Genomic DNA, 19,959 nt, shown 5'->3' on the forward strand with positions numbered 1-19,959 from the left:
GTTAGAGAGGTTTAATACTATGTAGCCTGATTTTAGCATTTGATAAAAATTAAAATAAGAACTATTTGGTACCTTAAGGGTGACAAGCCATGAATTTCAGATAATCCCTCAATTTTTGCTGAGATCGTAGCAATAGAATTTCTGTATTTTAGAAGAAAAAGTGTATTCTTTCATAGTAAGAAGATAAACATTGAACAGTGTCCTTTTTAAATTTAAGCATATCAGTTATATTTGAAAACAAATACAAAATAATCACCATTATAGACACAATTTTATCAAGACAGTAGTTCAATGTAGCTAAGTCAAGTGCTTCTTCTGATAAAGAAGAAATTAGGTGTAGCTCCCATGGACTCCATGGAAAGAGTCATTGATTTTTCCTTCTGCATCTCAGGAAAAAGTCTCCCCAAGCCTCCGGATAAAAAAAAAAGAGATTTTGTTGTATTCCTATTGGAGTTCCTTGAGGTATAGAGGACATGATTGTTCCCTGCATTAGCTGAGAGGGGCCATAGCTTCTGGGAATAAGAGAGAACAATAGGAGGTAAAGTGGAATTATTCTGTTGTTGGGAATTGGGTTCACAGACTCAGAAGCATAATCTTTCCTTAGCCTTTTTCCCACCCCCAATCTCCAAATGGGATAACGCTTGAGCTTGCTCTAGTGCAAATGGATAAACTTTGTACACACGTGAACTCTGTATTTCCTCTGTATTCTTTTTTTTTGGAGGGGGTGGGGGGGCGTGGAGTATAATTGCTTTATAATGTTGTGTTATTTTCTGCTGTACTACAGTGGGAATCAGCCACATGCACACATATATCCCCTCCCTCTTGAGCCTCCCTCCAGCTTCCCCCGCAACCCCCACCCCCAGGTTATCACAGAGCACGGAGCTGAGTTCCCTGTGCTGTACAACAGCTTCCCATTAGCTATCTGTTTTACACATGGTAGTGTATATATGTCAGTCCTATGCTACCAATTCATCTCCCCTTCCCGTTCCCGCCCCTTTCCATGTCCATGCGAACATTCTCTATGCCTGTGTCTCTATTCCTGCCCTGCAAATAAGTTCAGCAGTACCATTTTTTTCTAGATTCCATATATATGAGGGAGACCAATATGAGGGCCAATGAGTCTAACAGTACCCAAGGACATTGTTTTTTCCATCCCATTTCTTACATACTGTAACTATTCCCAGAAATATTCGAGTGCTGTTTCAGGATGAAAGTGGTCATGTCTTGGTAGATTCTTTTTCATTTAGAACCTCTTAACCAGAAAGCCCAAATACCTGTATGTTGTTCAAGTTCTATATAGTGATAGTTTATCATAATAATACATGGTACTCCATAACTTTCTGATTAATTATGGCAGCCTAAATTCTGTTTATTATAGCTTTGGTATTAAGTGAATTTAATTATACTATAAGTCTCTAAACACTGATAATTGATTGCTATATATAACAACTCCAAAGGGTCCAAATATTTCATTACTTTGTATATCCCATTTATGAACTTTTCCAAATAAAAGCAAATTAATTGAATGAGTGGTTAGAACAGATTTTTAAATAGACTGGAGCAAATGTTTTTATCAGTTATGCATTTATTATATTAATGACAATACTTAGCCACATGTTCTAATTCAAGTTAATAGAGTTTTCTAAAATTTACAACAAATGGAAAAATAATTGACCTTCTTTAGAAGAGTATTAAATGGTAAATTCCTAATGTAATGGATGTTCTTTCCAACAGAAATCATATGCTCTTCTGTTTTCTTTGAGATAAGATCTTAGATACAAGTCAAATCTCACTTAAAATATTTTCATCAGTTGATTGATACCTTAATCACAGGAGACATTTTTCTTTTTTCCGTGAAAACAACCATTAGAAGCAGTTGTTTTTGAGGTAAGTGGATGTTTTGGACTTCCTAGATCTTTCTATTTTATGACTGCTTTCTTGTTTTAATTTGCAGAGTTTTTCCGAGAGCTCCTGGAGAATGCAGAAAAGTCACTAAATGATATGTTTGTACGGACCTATGGAATGCTGTACATGCAGAATTCGGAAGTGTTCCAGGACCTCTTTACAGAGCTTAAGAGATACTACACGGGGGGCAATGTGAATCTGGAGGAAATGCTCAATGACTTCTGGGCTCGGCTCCTGGAACGGATGTTTCAGCTGATCAACCCCCAGTATCATTTCAGCGAGGACTACCTGGAGTGCGTGAGTAAATACACAGACCAGCTGAAGCCGTTTGGAGATGTTCCCCGGAAGCTGAAAATTCAGATCACCCGCGCCTTCATTGCTGCGCGGACATTTGTCCAAGGGCTGACCGTGGGCAGAGAAGTTGCCAATCGGGTGTCCAAGGTAATTGAAATTCTACTGTCTTTCTAATTGGCCTTTCCCGTTTTCTCTGTTTTTTAAAACCAGTGGTTTTTTTTTTTTTTTTTTTCCTTTAAAATTCAAGTAAAAGTTCTCACGTACAGTGGTCTTGCTAAATCAGCTAAATGTCAAAGCTTAATTCTTTGTGTGAGAGGAGCCAGGATTTCAAGCCATTCCATGTGGTTTGAAACATAATGTCAATATTTATCAGCAATTCAGCAGGGAAGCTTTTATCAGGGAATGCATGAAAACAGGTGTCTTGTAACCATGACCACTTGGCATTTCTGATCAGTTTTAAGGATGATAAATACTCATGCAGCAGTCTATCCCGAGGTTATAATCCTCTGGGAAGTCACAAGGTGACAGACTTCATGGTGACTGCAAGTGGAGACAAGTTGTTGCTCAAAACACCAGCACCTGGCATTTCTTCTTCTTTATCACCCTTGTCAATGTGGCAAATTCCTTAATAGTAAAAGAAGAGCCTTTAGCTGACACCTGTACAACTGGATTAGGGAGGACTAATGAATACAAAGTGTAGACTCCGGTGGAGAATTCTTTCTGTTATCCACTATCTTTGTAATTCAGTGCTGTGTATTGCATTGGGCTTATGAGAAAGATAAATCACTAATACATGTATGTGTCTTTCCTTGAGGATGTCTCTAAACCTTTAATGGATGGGGTCTTTTTCCACTGCTGTTTTTAAACATTGACTGTTTCCTGTGTAAAGGATATATGCCTTTGTTTAAATTCTTCCTTGACATTCAACTGCTGTTATGAGAGGCTTGCCCATTTATGAGGGCTGTCCAACAAATAAACTGGAAGATGATTACTTTAAGAGGTAAAGTTAAAACAATAGATAACAGGAGTCTGGTATTATGTCACCCAAAGAAGGTCATGTTTGTACAAAGATTATTGCTAAATATTACTTTCTTACTGCAGAGTTGTGCCAAATAGCCACATATTTTTTATAACTATTGGTACTATCCTGCCATGTTTCGTTTTTCTCTACTTTGATCTCCTCAGTATTTACATCTTGGTAGAAAGATGTATATACCCTTAAGAAATGTTTCTCTATGGCTCTGTTTGTAAAATTCACAGCAGCCCATTTTTTTTTTCATTTTTTTTATTATTATTTTTTTTAATTTTATTTTATTTTTAAACTTTACATAACTGTATTAGTTTTGCCAAATATCAAAATGAATCCGCCACAGGTATACATGTGTTCCCCATCCTGAACCCTCCTCCCTCCTCCCTCCCCATTCCATCCCTCTGGGTCGTCCCAGTGCACCAGCCCCTAGCATCCAGTATCGTGCATCGAACCTGGACTGGCAACTCATTTCATACATGATATTTTACATGTTTCAATGCCATTCTCCCAAATCTTCCTGCCCTCTCCCTCTCCCACAGAGTCCATAAGACCGTTCTATACATCAGTGTCTCTTTTGCTGTCTCGTACACAGGGTTATTGTTACCATCTTTCTAAATTCCATATATATGCGTTAGTATACTGTATTGGTGTTTTTCTTTCTGGCTTACTTCACTCTGTATAATAGGCTCCAGTTTCATCCACCTCATTAGAACTGATTCAAATGTATTCTTTTTAACGGCTGAATAATACTCCATTGTGTATATGTACCACAGCTTTCTTATCCATTCATCTGCTGATGGACATCTAGGTTGCTTCCATGTCCTGGCTATTATAAACAGTGCTGCGATGAACATTGGGGTACACGTGTCTCTTTCCCTTCTGGTTTCCTCAGTGTGTATGCCCAGCAGTGGGATTGCTGGATCATAAGGCAGGTCTATTTCCAGTTTTTTAAGGAATCTCCACACTGTTCTCCATAGTGGCTGTACTAGTTTGCATTCCCACCAACAGTGTAAGAGGGTTCCCTTTTCTCCACACCCTCTCCAGCATTTATTACTTGTAGACTTTTGGATCGCAGCCATTCTGACTGGTGTGAAATGGTACCTCATAGTGGGCCTATAACTTTGATGTTAAAAACAATTTTTTTCATTGAAAAATCAACAACATTCTAAATACCAAAGGAAATAGAACCCCAAAGGTGGATTAATAAGGAATTTGCCAGGTGGAGTAATAAGACGAAACATGATCACTTGGGTAAGTCTGTGACATACAGATTGATATAAGAAATAAATATATATTCCATATATTCTTGAGAGATAGATTTTGTTGTTAAAAAATGTTAGTCATGGTGGCTTCAAATTGAAGCCCTTGCTTTTATTGAAGAATGAAATTGCCAGCTCTTGAGACACAAGAAGTAAGAAATTAAAAGCGTGGATTGATACCGGTGACAGTCCTGATTGTTTATATAGAGTCTGCCTGAGTGTGAATAATGATTAGATACATATATTTAACTCTGGGGAAGTCTCAGTGAGGGAAGAGAATATTTTCTATCAGTCCATCTAAAAAGCCACAAGCGGGTTTGCAGATGACTCTCTTTCCTGTTTCTCAGAGGACGGCATTAAGGGCAGCCGGGAAATGGCACCTCCCCCTTGTCTTTCCCTGCTTGTCCCAGCCTTGAGATCTTTGTCTACCAAAATCTAACACGTCAACCTTCCTGGTAAAGACTGATATCATGGACCAACCATCAGTGGAGTATGACCTTCAGTTTTGTTTTGTTTTGTTTTCTAGACATGAGGTGAGATGTACTCTGCAACACTGAGATCTTTCTTCCCTTGATTTTTTCATGACCAACATTCATTTGCAGAATAGCTGCTGTGGGCTGGCAATGTTGTTAGTGGTCATGTGACCATGAATGTTTACTATTTTATGAAGATATTGGCTTGTTTGGCCTGAGTATCATTAGCCCTAATCTATTCAAATCATAAATCCCATACTGACATCTGGTTACTGCCTTCTAGTAAGTGAATAGATGGATGGATGGATGGATGAATGGAAACAGAGAGAGATGGATGGGAATATATAGCCTTGGTTTAGAAGCTGAGAATTTTTTTTTCTCAAATAATTTATGACTTAGCGATTTAAGTATTTTACCAGTGAACTTTCTTACCTAATGATGACCAGATGGTCTGTAGCTGACTAAATCAGATGCAGATTTACTAGTACCATTTGGGTGCCGATGACTTACAGCACCCAAACTATTCTTTGTGATAAGAATAAAATATTACAAGACTGACTATATTAAGAAGAGAAGTAAGAATTGTGTTTGAGGGTTAGCCCCTCATATATCTGAAGTTTCCTTGTGGTCTGTTACTTGACTGATTTGGAGTTTGTGAAATGATTGTAGAAGACTTAAGGAATTCAAGGCAAAATTCCAAAATAGAGATTCACAAACTGTAACAACTTACCTCCTGCACCTTGGCTTAGGGGATTTTTTATCCTGCACTTTCCCTCTTCTCTTACAGTGGCTTCTTAAATCTAGGAAGGCATCATTAATAGCTTCTAATTAATTGTTTTGACTGGGAAATTTATCTCTTTGGCAAAACACAGCAGGTTGACACAAATGTTTTGACACATTTGGGGAATTTCCTTACCAGAAAAGTAGGGAACTAATTTGATGACGTCAGCATAACTATTTTTAGAACTTACTCTTGCCATCTCACATCTCACAAGTCTTTTTCTAGGCTTTGGATGGAACACGTTAATTTTAAATAACTGTTTGAAAATACATGTGCTATTGAATGGGGCTTCCCCGGTGGCTCAGTGGGAAAGAATCCGCCAGCAATGCAGGAGACACAGTTTTGATCCCTGGGTTGAGAAGATCCCCTGGAGGAGGGCATGGCAACTCACTCCATTATTCTTGCCTGGAGAATCCCATGGACAGGGGAGCCTGGTGGGCTATATTCCGTGGAATTGCAGAGTCAGACACGCAACCGAGCATGCAGGCATGTGCTATCAAATACATGCGTATCTTAAAACTAAAGTTCTAACCTCTCGACACAGTTTCACCTGTATACAAATCTATGTGTAGGAATCACAGCAACGTTATTTATAATAACATATAAAGTGAAAATATGGCAAATGTCCCATCTGCATAATTGATGATCTCTTCTGAAATCCTATGGAGCATTGAAAATAAGTGAACTACAGCCACGTATGTGGATGAATCAGTTACAAAAATCTTTTTGAGACAAAAAAAATAAAATCACCAAAAAATATATACCATTTCAGTTCAGTTCAGTTGCTAGTCGTGTCTGACTCTTTGCGACCCCATGACTGCAGCACACCAAGCTTCCCTGTCCATCACCAACTCCCGGAGCGTACTCAAACTCATGTCCATCAAGTCATATACCATTTATATAAATTTTTAAAAAGTACAAAACAATACATAATTTAGGAATTAAAATATATATGAGATCCCATGCGCTTAGTTGCTCAGTTGTGTCCAGCTCTGTGTGACCATGTGTACTGTGGCCTGCCAGGCTCCTCTGTCCATGGGATTTTTCAGGCGAGAATACTGGAATGGGTTGCCATTTCCTCCTCTAGGGAAGTATGTTGCCATTTCTCCTCTAAGGGATCTTCCCGACCCAGGGATTGAATCCGCATCTCCTGTGTCCCTTTCATTGCAGGCAGATTCTTTACCTATTGAGCCACTAAAGAAGTCTCTTCTCTTACAATGGCTTCTTAAATCTAGGAAGGCATCATTAATAGCTTCTAATTAATTGTTTTGATTGGAAAATTTATCTCTTTAGCAGGGAGAAAAAGAAAGAAGAAAAGTTTAGAATAATAAACACAAACATCATATAATAATAACATCTGGGGATCAGGTTTCGAAGTATTATAAAAAAGAGATAATCAGGGGGTTCCATACTTACCGATAACATACTGTTTCTTAATCTCTGTGCTCTGTGTGTCTGCATGCAGGTTTAAGATTTTTTAATGAAAGAGATTAAAGTGGGAGGAGACATACCATTATTCATGTGTGATTCTTTCCATCTCTGTAGATATGCTCAAGTGCCTGAGCTGCCTTCCATGGTTCATCAAACTTACTGGTGTTTGTAGATTTGACCATTCACTTTCCATGTTCCACATTGTGCTAAATAATATCAAGTAAGCATGGAGACAAAGCTCTAAAATGAGCATAAAAGCAAATTTTGATAATAAAATAGTCTTGAGAGAGAGGATCCTTACTAATTTTTTTAGCATGATCGCTTTTTGAAAGCACCACTCTTACTTATATACACCCATTCGTGAATGGAAATTTGGATGCCATCAGCCCCTCTGAAGCTAATCAGACATGGGAAGAACAGAAAGAGGGCTGCATAGAGATATTAACAATTGTCCGCTTAGACCAAGCTTCTATTTTTCATCATGAAGGCAAGTGACTGTAGTGTCTTCACTGGTTCATCTTGAAGCCATTTAAACAAAAAAGACATGACTTACATATCTTTTTGCTTTAATAAATGTGACGTCTATGAGGCAAAGCTATAAATTGTGTCAGTAGCAACCACTTTAACTATGAAAGTCATTCGATTGATTCATTCCAGACAAATTAGGTAGATAATGGAATTGGAATCTGTAGAACTTGAACTGTGGCCAAATGCTGTCACTTCTCTCTCTCTCTCTCTCTCTCTATCTATCTATCTAGATCTATTATGCATCTGTTTTTCTATTTAATTTTTTTTTATTCCTTGTGGGTTGGAACTTTGGAAAGAAAGTCTGGCTTTAGTACGACCAGAATTTTATTATCAACAGACACCTGCCTATGTCTGCTATCCATAATAACATCTTTGCATGGGGAGCCTCTTAACGGACACATCCAGCTGAATAAACAATCTTGCATTAACAACATGTGCCTAGAAAGCTATAAACAGAGAGTCCATTTTCCAAAACTGTGGTTGGTACATTACAAGGCTGAAAAAAAAAAAAAAAGATCATCAAATTTGATGAAATGAAGGCTAGGCAATACATCCATTCATAATATTCTTTGATAATAATTGAAAACTATTCTAAAGAATATGCCATGGATATAGTCAAAAAAGGAAATGATATTCTATCTAGCTTTTGCTTCTGAGATAGGATTTAAGACAAACTAAGACCACCTGTTGTGCCTGTCACCCAGTTGACCTGTTTTGCTCCTTCTGTGGTCATCTTTTGATTGGAGTTAATTTTTCTAGTCATCCAGAAATGAAAAGGACCACAAAGAGGCCTTAGGTGAATGAAAGGTTTTTTTTTTTTTTTTAGTTCTTTCATGGTCTGTGTATTCTCTTCTGTAATTGATGATTGTCTAACATAGAATAATAATATAATCAATAATATACAATATTAGGAAGAATAGGTAAGCCTTTTGAAGCTATCAAGAATGTTTTTATGTTTACAACTTTTAAGTCAGCATGAATAATATATGCTTGTTGTTTGATGATGATGGTGTGGACATTATATTATATTTAGAAAGTGCTTTGCCATCAATCAATAAATAATTTCATGATTAAAAAATAGTAACAAAATAACATTAGTACTGCTGGCCAAAACAGCAAAAAATAGCTTATTAATATAATTCATTTACGATGTATGAATTTTACCATGATCCAGGTGCTGTGATAAGCACTGGAAATTGTAAGGGTATGAGCAAGTCCAGGGATCAAAGGAACAAAAGAGTTTCTCCCCTGAAGAATAGCATGTGTAGTGTTCTACATAGGACTCCAGGGAAGAGACAAGGTCCCATTTTTATGAAAAGTATTTGGTAATTTTGATTAAAACAATAAAAATATTTCTTATTAATTTTAAATTATCTTGCAAAATGCCTCACTTAGGTGTGTGTTTGGAAAATGATTAAGAGAGTGAAAACTGAGGAGAATGAAGCCATTTATTTCCAATACATTAAGAGCTTTTTGTGTATCCTTTCTTTATGGTCTTTTGGTAGCTTGTGTCTGTTTTTAATAACGTATGTATTGTTAAGTGAAATATTAGTCGCTCAGTCATGTCCAACTCTTTGCGACCCTATGGACTGTGGCCTGCCAGGCTCCTCTGACCATGGAATTCTTCAGGCAAGAATTCAAGAGTTGGTTTCCATTTCATTTTCCAGGGGATCTTCCTGATCCATGGTTAAAATCTGGGTCTCCTGCATTACAGGCAAATTCTTTACTGTCTGAGCTACTAGGGAAGCACCAGATGCTTGTTAGGCTATTTTATTTTAAAATTATGTTATCTTTTGGAATTCCAATAAAATGGGCACTTTTCTCCCCATTGAATCCAGTTTTGAAGTTGTATTCATAGAAGAAAGGAGAAGGTAAGGGGTTCTTTAACTCTGTGCCAAGGCAACTTAGCTAGAAAAAGTTTGGCAACCACAGTTCTGACAATATCTAACAGGTATGATCTTTCTCTCTCCTACAGTCCAAGATGGGTGGTTGTAATAACTCAACACTCATTTGATCCTATTAAATTCTTGTAAAAGTGGAGCCATTGTGGCAATGTAGCTAAGGCCTCATCAATAAGCATTAGTTCAGTGTGTTGTATACATCAGGTACTGTGGGTAAGTTCTTAAGATACAAAGACTATGCAAATTAAAGTGCTTACAAATGCTAATTGGGAGAGAGACAGAAACAAATAATGTCAAAATCTAATGATTTTGATATTATAATCTAATAATATTGATAATCTAATAAAGTCAATTCTACAGTAATTGTTTTGGGAATAGAGAGGAAAGACATCTAGCTTAACCTTGGGGTGTGAGGAACTTTCAGGACTGTGGAGAGGCCTGAAGGACACGTGGAAGGATGTGTGGACACTGACACAGATGATGAGGGCAGCAAGCGTAGGGGAGGCCGGGTGTTCTAGGCAGAGGAAAAACTCAGCAGAAACACAACATGAAGCCACGGATGAGTGCAGGGAGCTGCAAGCACTCCTGCGTATTCCTGAGGCATGAAATACATAGCGGGGAATAGGCAGAAATAAGACTGGCAACTCAGATGGAACCCTTGAATAAAAACTGCCTCTTTCACTAACATTTTTGTGCTTGTCTGTTTTGCTTGCATAATTAAAAAGTAACCTTGCTTTTTTATTGAAGTATAGTTAATTTGCAATGTTGTGTTAGTTTCAAGTGTACACAAAAGAGATTCAGTTATTCATATATATACATATATTCTTTTTTCATATTCTTTTCCTTTATAGGTTATTACAAGATACTAAGTATAGTTCCCTATACTATACAGTAGCTCCTTGCTGTTTATCTATTTTATATATAATAGTGTATATGTGTTCATCCCAAACTCCTAATTTATCACCCCATCACTATCACCTTTGGTAACTATAACTTTGTTTTCTATGACTGTGAGTCCATTTATGCTTTGTAAATAAGTTCATTGTTATCATTTTTCGAGTCCATATATAAATGATATCATGATGTTTGTCTATCTTTGCTTAAAAGCATTCCATTACTTTTGAGAGACAAATGTGCTGAGCACCTGCTCTTCACTGGACATTGTTTTGTAAGAAACAGGAAATAATGATGAACAGCATTTACCCTGACAAAAATCACAGTGTATCCAAAAGGATGGAAGTGTAAAAGTTTAGGTGTGGTACAAATGATCAAGATGAAGATATGGGGTGTGGGAAGAATGCTATGTAAATTAAGAGAAATGTATGCTTCCATTTGCCTTGAAAAATTGGAAAAGGGACCTTAAAGTGGGTTATAGTCAGACTTAGACTTACAGGATGAATAGGGCCTTACAGAGGAGGAAAAGATCTAGGGCTTCCTTGCCAAGGACCCAGCAGGTTAAAGGCATGAATTGTGGCAGGTCCTGATTTTGTTGAGATGTGGCCAGGAGGTCTGGATTGCATTATTTGGATTTTATATTTCCAGCTAAGGAATTTGAAGGACTTTGCATTGGCAAGAAGTGATAGCTAAGATTTTTCAAAAGACAAGTATGTGGTCAGATTTTTACCTCTTTCCTAGGAAAGAGGTGAAAATCTCTGTTTCATGGATATGATAAACTGGAGTGGAGAAAACTGATGGTGGATGCAGAAATGGAAACTGTTGTAACTGCTCAGGTGACCACTGAGACCTGATTCCAAGAAGGTGGAGCAGAGTGGAGCACGCATCTGGAGAAACAAAGGAACCAATCAGCAGGGTATAAAATGCAGTGTCTTCTCAGATTGTTTTTCCAGCATCAAGCACATTTCCGGGCACACTCTTTGTTCTAACTGAGTAACTGTTGTCTGCCTGCTGACGGGTTTGAGAATCACCAACACAGTCAGCTAGTAAAGAATCTGCCTGCAATGAAGAAGACCCCAGTTCCATTCCAGGGTTGGGAAGTTCCCCCCGGAGAAGGGATAGGCTACCCACTCCAGTATTCTTCAGCTTCCCCGGTGGCTTAATGATAAAGAATCCGTCTGCACTGTGGGAGACCTGGGTTTGAATCCTGGATTGGGAAGATCCCCTGAGGGAAGGCATGGCAACCCATTCCAGTGTTCTTGCCTGGAGAATCCCCCTGGTGCACTGCAGTCCATGTGGCTCCAAAGAGTCGGACACAACTGAGTGACTAAGCACACAACATAGACATGTTTGTTGGCAAGGGATGATAACATTTAGCTCTCATAAACCCATTTTGATTGGCATGTCGGCTGTTCCTGTGTGTTCCACAAGCATGAGAACTCCTCTGGGGCCGTGGGAGATGTGGGCAACAATTGGACATCTTTGTTACTAATAGGAGATATCCACTGCTACAATGTACCAATTAAGGGACAACACAAATCTTAAAGGTCCAAGATTAACGCTCTAGTGCTGTAACTCAAAGAATGCTGCTTCTGAAATGGCTTCATAAAGAAAAACGGACCTGACAGTTTATTTCAGTGGCAGTGCTGACTCTGTTCTTGGATATTTATCTCTGAATGCCTTTATGCTTTTCCTACCAGAAGGCTCTGTGAAACAAGGTTTGAACAACAGTCCTGCCGTAATTACTTTCACATGCAAAAAAGCACGTTCAGAGTGCTGACAGGAGACATTGCCGGCTGTGTGATATCATAGCTGAACTTGAAAGTTTGGAGGATTTTTCTTTTATTGTCCCATCTTCAGAGACTCAATGTTACAGGGACATTCCCTGAGGTAATATCAGTGCACTGTAGAGGTTTATGAGCCAAGATACACATCAAAAATAATTTTAATAAAGCTTGACAGCTATATTGCATTAATCGTGCTGACATAGTGAAGCAGGACTTACGTAGGGAGTACGACATATTGGTATTTTTTTAAAAGGAGGTATTAGGTCATACAGATACTTTCTTGTAAGAAAGATGGGGGGGTATATTATTACATACCATAGATTTTCTCCATTGTTATGTTTGTGATAACATAACACAAATACTGGATCCTACTTTGGTCACTTTAAATGTTTTTCCACATCTTCCCCTTCCTGGGTTTGCATTTTCTCTCTCCGTCTTGATGAGTGATATTCAGTGCAGACGCAATGGATCAATCCCAGATGCTTAGAAAATAGTCGTTGTCCCACACAATATTGAAACTCTGCATTTTCCTGTATCTAAATAGGATAGCCCCGGGTGAAAATGGACAGTTCAGAGTGTCAGTAATAGGATAATGGTGATTTTGACATTCAGAGGTAAGTTAAACTATAACCTGAATCAATAGATGTTCCAAGTTAACACCAGCTGACACTTAAGTGGCTGGCATAAACAGATTCTTAAAAATTCATTTTCATCCTTGCAGGAAGATGCTGCATGTCAAAAATGCCACTTTCATATTTAATACTCAGCAGAGAGCAAGATTTTTTATGGAAATTTAATCCTCTTCAGTTCATAATGTCTTAAGAAGCCAGGAAGGCAAACTTTTCCTCTGTTCATTTTGCAGAGGACTTGGGCAATCAAAGCAGCTCCTCCCTTCAATATTTTAGACTTTCATAAATACAGTCCTTATGGAAACAGTATTATTCTGCATATTATTCTCATAGTAAACATAAATATGAGTTTCTCCACAAGGAAATAGAGCTGTTTGTAAATAATGGGTGTTACAATGTCCTTCTTTGCTCTTGGCTTTCTAAGAACAAGTTCTCTTGCTAAAAATACATGTAAATGTAAGGCAACATTTATTTCACTAGTTTTCAATGAAAGTGGACCGCATTTAGTCAGAAATACGGGGTTTGATGGTGCTTTAAAACATAGCAGGGCTTCCCTGGTGTCTAGCGGTTAAGAATCCGCCTGCCACTGCGGGGACACAGGTTTGATCCGTGGTCCAGGGAGATCCCTCATGCTGCCGAGCCACAGAGCCAGTTTTCCACAACTAGTGAGCCCACGTGCTGTAGCTGCTGAGCGTTTCTGCCTAGAGCCTGTGCTCCGCAACAAGAGAAGCCACCAGTGAGAAGCCCAGGTATAGCAACTAGAACATAGACCCTGCTAAACGCAACTAGAGAAAAGCTCAAGAGACAACGAAGACCCCGCACAACCAAAAACAAACAAATAAATAAAAACAGCAGCGAACCACTCACTCAGCAGAAGTCCTTTCCTGTTAGCATTCTGTTGCTCAATTTAGAGGCTGGGCCAAGGAGAATCCAGCTGTGCTTCCAATAAAGTGTATTATTGAAAAGACAAAACCTCATGGTATCCTGCAGCATTTGTAGGCAGAAAATAGCTACATAAAATATTTATGTCACTATTTCCATATGATATGAGAAATATCTCCTTTGGAGTGGAGAGAAAAAGTACCCTGACATTTTGGCTGGGAGAGAGTAGATAGAATCCGAATTGAAAGTCTTTCTTACTTTCTTTTCTTCATGTGTGAAAGTGATAGGTTTTTCCATAGAAATTCTGATATGCCCATTGTTTAATAAATTATAGAACCTTTGACTCTCAGCTATCCAGAGTCTCTCCTGATCAATTTATATTTCATTACTTGTTTTGTGATTGTGAGACAAAGGGAATTGGGGAAATGAGATTAATCTTACAAATCACTCAAGCCAAATGAACATTTTTCCTCTATAAATTACCAAAAGACTTCAAATAAAGCCGTCATCCTAGCTTAAAATGACATTTAGTTGTTGTTACTGGTCAGAAAAATATTTTTATGCAATTTCACATATTATTTCTGACTCCAAAATCAGTATGTGCTCATCCAAAAAGAAAAAAAAAATGTGTACAATGCAGAATACAAAGAAGAAAATAAAATAATCCTTAATTCTTACTACCTAGAGATAACCAGTGTTAAAAGTTTGCATCTCTAGTGGTTTGCACCTCTAATATGCTTTTATATTACGTATTATTAAATCATGTGTGTGTATGCTCTTTCAGTTATGTCCCATTCTTTGTGACCTCATGGAATGTAGCCCACCCAGCTCCTCTGTCCATGGAATTTTCTAGGCAAGAATACTGCAGTGGGTTGCCATTTCCTCCTCCAGGGGATCTTCCTGACCCAGGGATCGAACCCACGTCTTTTGCATCTCCTGCATTGACTGGCATATTCTTTACCACTGTGCCACCTGGGAAGCCCTATTGTTAAATCATGGGGGATACTTAATACTGGATCCTGCTTTTCATCATTTTAAGTATTATTCCACATCGATAGCACTTTTATTAAAAAATTACTCTTATTTGTAAAGTTTTGTTTTACAACCTAAAGGATTTGCTTGCTGCCAGTATATCTGGGATCTTCACAAACAGTTGCCCCCTGGACATTTTTTCTCATAGCAGGAAGCAACTGTAGTAAGCAGTTTGTGTGTGTGTGCATGGTGGTGTGGGTGTTTAACTCCTCTGCACTCTCAGGGCCAGCATACATGGCTTTTTCATATATTCTTAATCATGTATTTAGCTATTGGAATTTCTTGGTTGATTTATAGTCAACACAGTTAACAAGAATTAGAAGCAATTTTTATGGAAATAAAAGATATACCCATAAAGAAGATATTGGGATGAGGCTGCTAGAAAAATATTTATTAGATCTCCCTATTACTTCCCACTGGGCTGAATATCTCCATCTAAGCCAGACTGCAAAGCTATGGACTTTGTTCCTAACTGTCTCACAGATGTGTTCATTTGGCATGACTTCTTTAAGAGTTTAAATAATGTTTTAAAATGAGGAAGATTGACATAAATTGTGGATTTCTACAATTTCTAAGGGTTTCCTTGGTGGCTCAGTGGTAAAGAATCTGCCTGCCAATGCAGAAGATGAGGGTTCGATCCCTGGGTGGGGAGGATCCCCTTGCAAAGGAAATGACAACCTATTCTAGTATTCTTGCCTGGGAAATCCTATGGACAGAGGAGCCTGGTGGACTGCAGTCCACAGGGTCACAAAAGAGTCAGACACCACTTAGTGATTAAACGACAACAAGCAATTTCTAAAGATATAACCAACCTGGATTTGTGTCCTGTGTAGCAAAATCCGCTGGAGTAAATATATAGGATGAGTTTGTTTTAGCTTGAGAATTTGTGTTCTGGTTTGACTTGGCTCTGACCATTCCTGTGATTGATCTGATTCTGAAGTTATTGTGGATCACCATCTAGCACAGTGTTTGGTTCTTTTCCTCCCAAGATAGAAGTGTTTCTCTGTACCCATGTCTTTACTAAAAGTGAAAGATGATAGGGCCATGTTTCAAGAAAAAAAAAGTAGGAAGCTTATTTTGTTTTTTGTGGAAGTATAAAATATTCTAAACATTTAATATGCAAATTGTAACTGTTTTAAAAAACATCGTCAGTAAGCTTGACCTATGGTTATTGACTCCTTAGCATTTGAATTTGAAAACCTGCTTTTAAGTTTTCTATTAGCCATCAGTATGAGTAAACTTTATTCTTTAATCAGATTAAAGCAAACCAATAGCTTAGAAAAAGACTCTGCTATTCCTGATGTTGATATCGGGAAAGAATCCTCTCCTTTAATGTCTTTGAGAACATTCTTATCATATATGAGATATGGTCTTCCCTGGCGGCTCAGTCGGTAAAGATTCTACCTGGAATGCAGGAGACCTGGGTTCAATCCCCGGGTCAGGAAGATCCCCTGGAAAAGGAAATGTCAATTCACTCCAGTATTCTTGCCTGGAGAATTCCATGAACAGAAGCGCCTGGTGGGCTACAGTCCATGGGGTCACAAAGACTTGAACAAACTGAGTGACTAACACTACTACTACTTATCATATAAACAGCCGAAGTTTACGTCTGCTGAAATGGACCTTAGCAAGCAAAGGCCTAGAATTTTTATCCATTAGTGTCATCATAGAATCATCACCCCTGTCAAATCCATTCCCATCTGGTGTAAATGGAAGCTAACAGTTATTGAGTGCTTGGAAGCCACTGTACTTAGTACTTTTCACATACTCTCATTTAATTATTGCATTAAACCCATGATATATGTGTAGTAATCATTGCATTTATTAGATAAGGAACTTGAAGCTGAATGGCAGGGAATCTGCCTCTTCAAGTGCTGAGGTTTTAGTCTGAATACAGAAACCTAATATCAAACTCATTGGTCCTGAGACTTACCTGGTGGTCCATTGGTTAAGACTTCACCTTACAATGCAGGGGGTGTGGGTTTGGTCCCTGATCAGGGATCTAAGATCCCATATGCCTCCCGGCTAAAAACCCAAGACATAGAACAGAAGCAGTATTGTAACAAATTCAGGAAAAACTTTAAAAATGGTCCATGTCAAAAAAAAAAAGAAGAAGAAAAAATCTTAACAATGAGAATAGAAATTGGTCTATGGCAATGTTGTCAACGGAAGTAGGGTGAGAATCATATATGTATGTAATGCCTGTGAATTTCTATAATTTTCTGTAAGAACATTAAATAATATATTTTAAATCTAGTATATCCAAAACATTGTCATTTAAATATGTTATCAGTATCAGATCAAATCAGATCAGTCACTCAGTCGTGTCCGACTCTTTTCGACCCCATGAATCACAGCACGCCAGGCCTCCCTGTCCATCACCAACTCGCAGAGTTCACTGAGACTCATGTCCATCGGGTCAGTGATGCCATCCAGCCATCTCATCCTCTGTCGTCCCCTTCTCCTCTTGCCCAAATCCCTCCCAGCATCAGAGTCTTTTCCAATGAGTCAACTCTTTGCATGAGGTGGCCAAAGTACTGGAATTTCAGCTTTAGCATCATTTCTTCCAAAGAAATCCCAGGGCTGATCTCCTTCAGAATGGACTGGTTGGATCTCCTTGCAGTCCAAGGGACTCTCAAGAGTCTTGTCCAACACCACAGTTCAAAAGAATGAATTCTTCGGTGCTCAGCCTTCTTCACAGTCCAACTCTCACATCCATACATGACCACAGGAAAAACCATAGCCTTGACTAGATGGACCTTTGTTGGCAAAGTAATGTCTCTGCTTTTGAATATGCTATCTAGGTTGGTCATAACTTTCCTTCCAAGGAGTAAGCGTCTTTTAATTCATGGCTGCAGTCACCATCTGCAGTGATTTTGTAGCCCAGAAAAATAAAGTCTGACACTGTTTCCACTGTTTCCCCATCTATTTCCCATGAAGTGATGGGACCGGATGCCATGATCTTCGTTTTCTGAATGTTGAGCTTTAAGCCAATTTTTTCACTCTCCACTTTCACTTTCATCAAGAGGCTTTTGAGTTCCTCTTTACTTTCTGCCATAAGGGTGGTGTCATCTGCGTATCTGAGGTTACTGATATTTCTCCCGGCAATCTTGATTCCAGCTTGTGTTTCTTCCAGCCCAGCGTTTCTCATGATGTACTCTGCATATAAGTTAAATAAGCAGGGTGACAATATACAGCCTTGACGAACTCCTTTTCCTATTTGGAAACAGTCTGTTGTTCCATGTCGAGTTCTAATTGTTGCTTCCAGACCTGCATACAAATTTCTCAAGAGGCAGATCAGGTGGTCTGGTCTTCCCATCTCTTTCAGAATTTTCCACAGTTTATTATGATCCACAGTCAAAGGCTTTGGCATAGTCAATAAAGCAGAAATAGATGTTTTTGTGGAACTCTCTTGCTTTTTCAATGATCCATCAGATGTCAGCAATTTGATCTCTGGTTATGCCTTTTCTAAAACCAGCTGGAACATCTGGAAGTTCACGGTTCACATATTGCTGAAGCCTGGCTTGGAGAATTTTGAGCATTACTTTACTAGCGTGTGAGATGAGTGCAATTGTGCGGTAGTTTGAGCATTCTTTGGCATTGCCTTTCTTTGGGATTGGAATGAAAACTGACCTTTTCCAGTCCTGTGGCCACTGCTGAGTTTTCCAAATTTTCTGGCATATTGAGTGCAGCACTTTCACAGCATCATCTTTCAGGATTTGGAATAGCTCAACTGGAATTCCATCACCTCCACTTTGTTTGTAGTGATGCTTTCTAAGGCCCACTTGACTTCACATATAGGATGTCTGGCTCTAGGTCAGTGATCACACCATCGTGATTATCTGGGTTGTGAAGATCTTTTTTGTACAGTTCTTCTGTGTATTCTTGCCATCTCTTCTTAATATCTTCTGCTTCTGTTAGGTCCATACCATTTCTGTCCTTTATCGAGCCCATCTTTGCATGAAATGTTCCCTTGGTATCTCTGATTTTCTTGAAGAGATCCCTAGTCTTTCCCATTCTGTTGTTTTCCTCTATTTCTTTGCATTGATCGCTGAAGAAGGCTTTCTTATCTCTTCTTGCTACTCTTTGGAACTCTGCATTCAGATGCTTATATCTTTCCTTTTCTCCTTTGCTTTTCACTTCTCTTCTTTTCACAGCTATTTGTAAGGCCTCCCCAGACAGCCATTTTACTTTTTTGCATTTCTTTTCCATGGGGATAGTCTTGCTCCCTGTCTCCTGTACAATGTCACAAACCTCATTCCATAGTAATCAGTATAAAAACTATTAATCAGATTTTTTTTCAGTATCAATGCCAAATTCCTTTCTTTGTATATTTCTTTTTTTTTAATTTTATTTTATTTTTAAACTTTACATAATTGTATTAGTTTTGCCAAATATCAAAATGAATCCGCCACAGGTATTTTTTGTATGATGTCCTCAGATTTCAGTGTGTATTTTATACTTACAGCAGATCTCAGTTTGGGACTGGTCATATTTCACATGCCATACATGGCTAGTGGCTGATGTAGGGGACAATGCAAATGTATAGTTTTAATGCATCACCCTCCTATTTGAGGTAAAGAATGTTAGGAATTCACACTGGGAAGCCTAAACCCTTAGTGATTGATTATTCATACAGTTCCTCCGGTGATGAGTAAAATAGAGAAAGATTCTGTCTTTTCATAATGCATTTCGGGCCCTGAGTGGAACTCTGACATAAATAACACAGACATTTTATCGAGAGGTTTGTTCTTCCCAGTCTCTCAAATGCTGGCTCTGTATGTGATACTGCTGTGGTCCCTAAGTATCATGAGCATCAGAAAATTGTCAGTCATCAGGCAGGAATTAATCTACAGTTTTCCATCTGCCCAGGGGAGATGGAGGAGACTAATTAATGCAGGAGTTGGCAAACATCCATGGGTGTCAGCATCAGTAGTAAACAAAAGAAATAATTCTCCAACTATTATTGCAGAGAGCTCTCTGAAGTATTTAATTCTTGAAGAGGGGCCCTCATGCTCATAGGTGTGGCCCATCGCTGGAGTAAGTGTCTCAAAACCATGTGACTGATTAGTGTTCGGATAGATATGAGGGTACTTCTACACTTTTGGGGGGATAAAGAAGGTACTTTTCAGG

At 38.5% G+C, this 19,959-nt stretch overlaps 1 protein-coding gene across 1 annotated transcript in view; it reads left to right on the forward strand.

Annotated features, from left to right (window-relative positions):
* The window catches only part of GPC6 (glypican 6), a 1,245,321-nt gene that overhangs the window by 625,246 nt on the left and 600,116 nt on the right, over nt 1-19,959 (forward strand). Inside the window, exon 3 of the mRNA XM_055542775.1 lies at nt 1,955-2,346. Within this exon, the coding sequence (XP_055398750.1) occupies nt 1,955-2,346 (392 nt within the window). The remainder of the gene's footprint in view (nt 1-1,954; nt 2,347-19,959) is intronic.

This window comes from Bubalus kerabau, chromosome 12, assembly GCF_029407905.1.
Source record: "Bubalus kerabau isolate K-KA32 ecotype Philippines breed swamp buffalo chromosome 12, PCC_UOA_SB_1v2, whole genome shotgun sequence".
Lineage (NCBI taxonomy): Eukaryota > Metazoa > Chordata > Mammalia > Artiodactyla > Bovidae > Bubalus > Bubalus kerabau.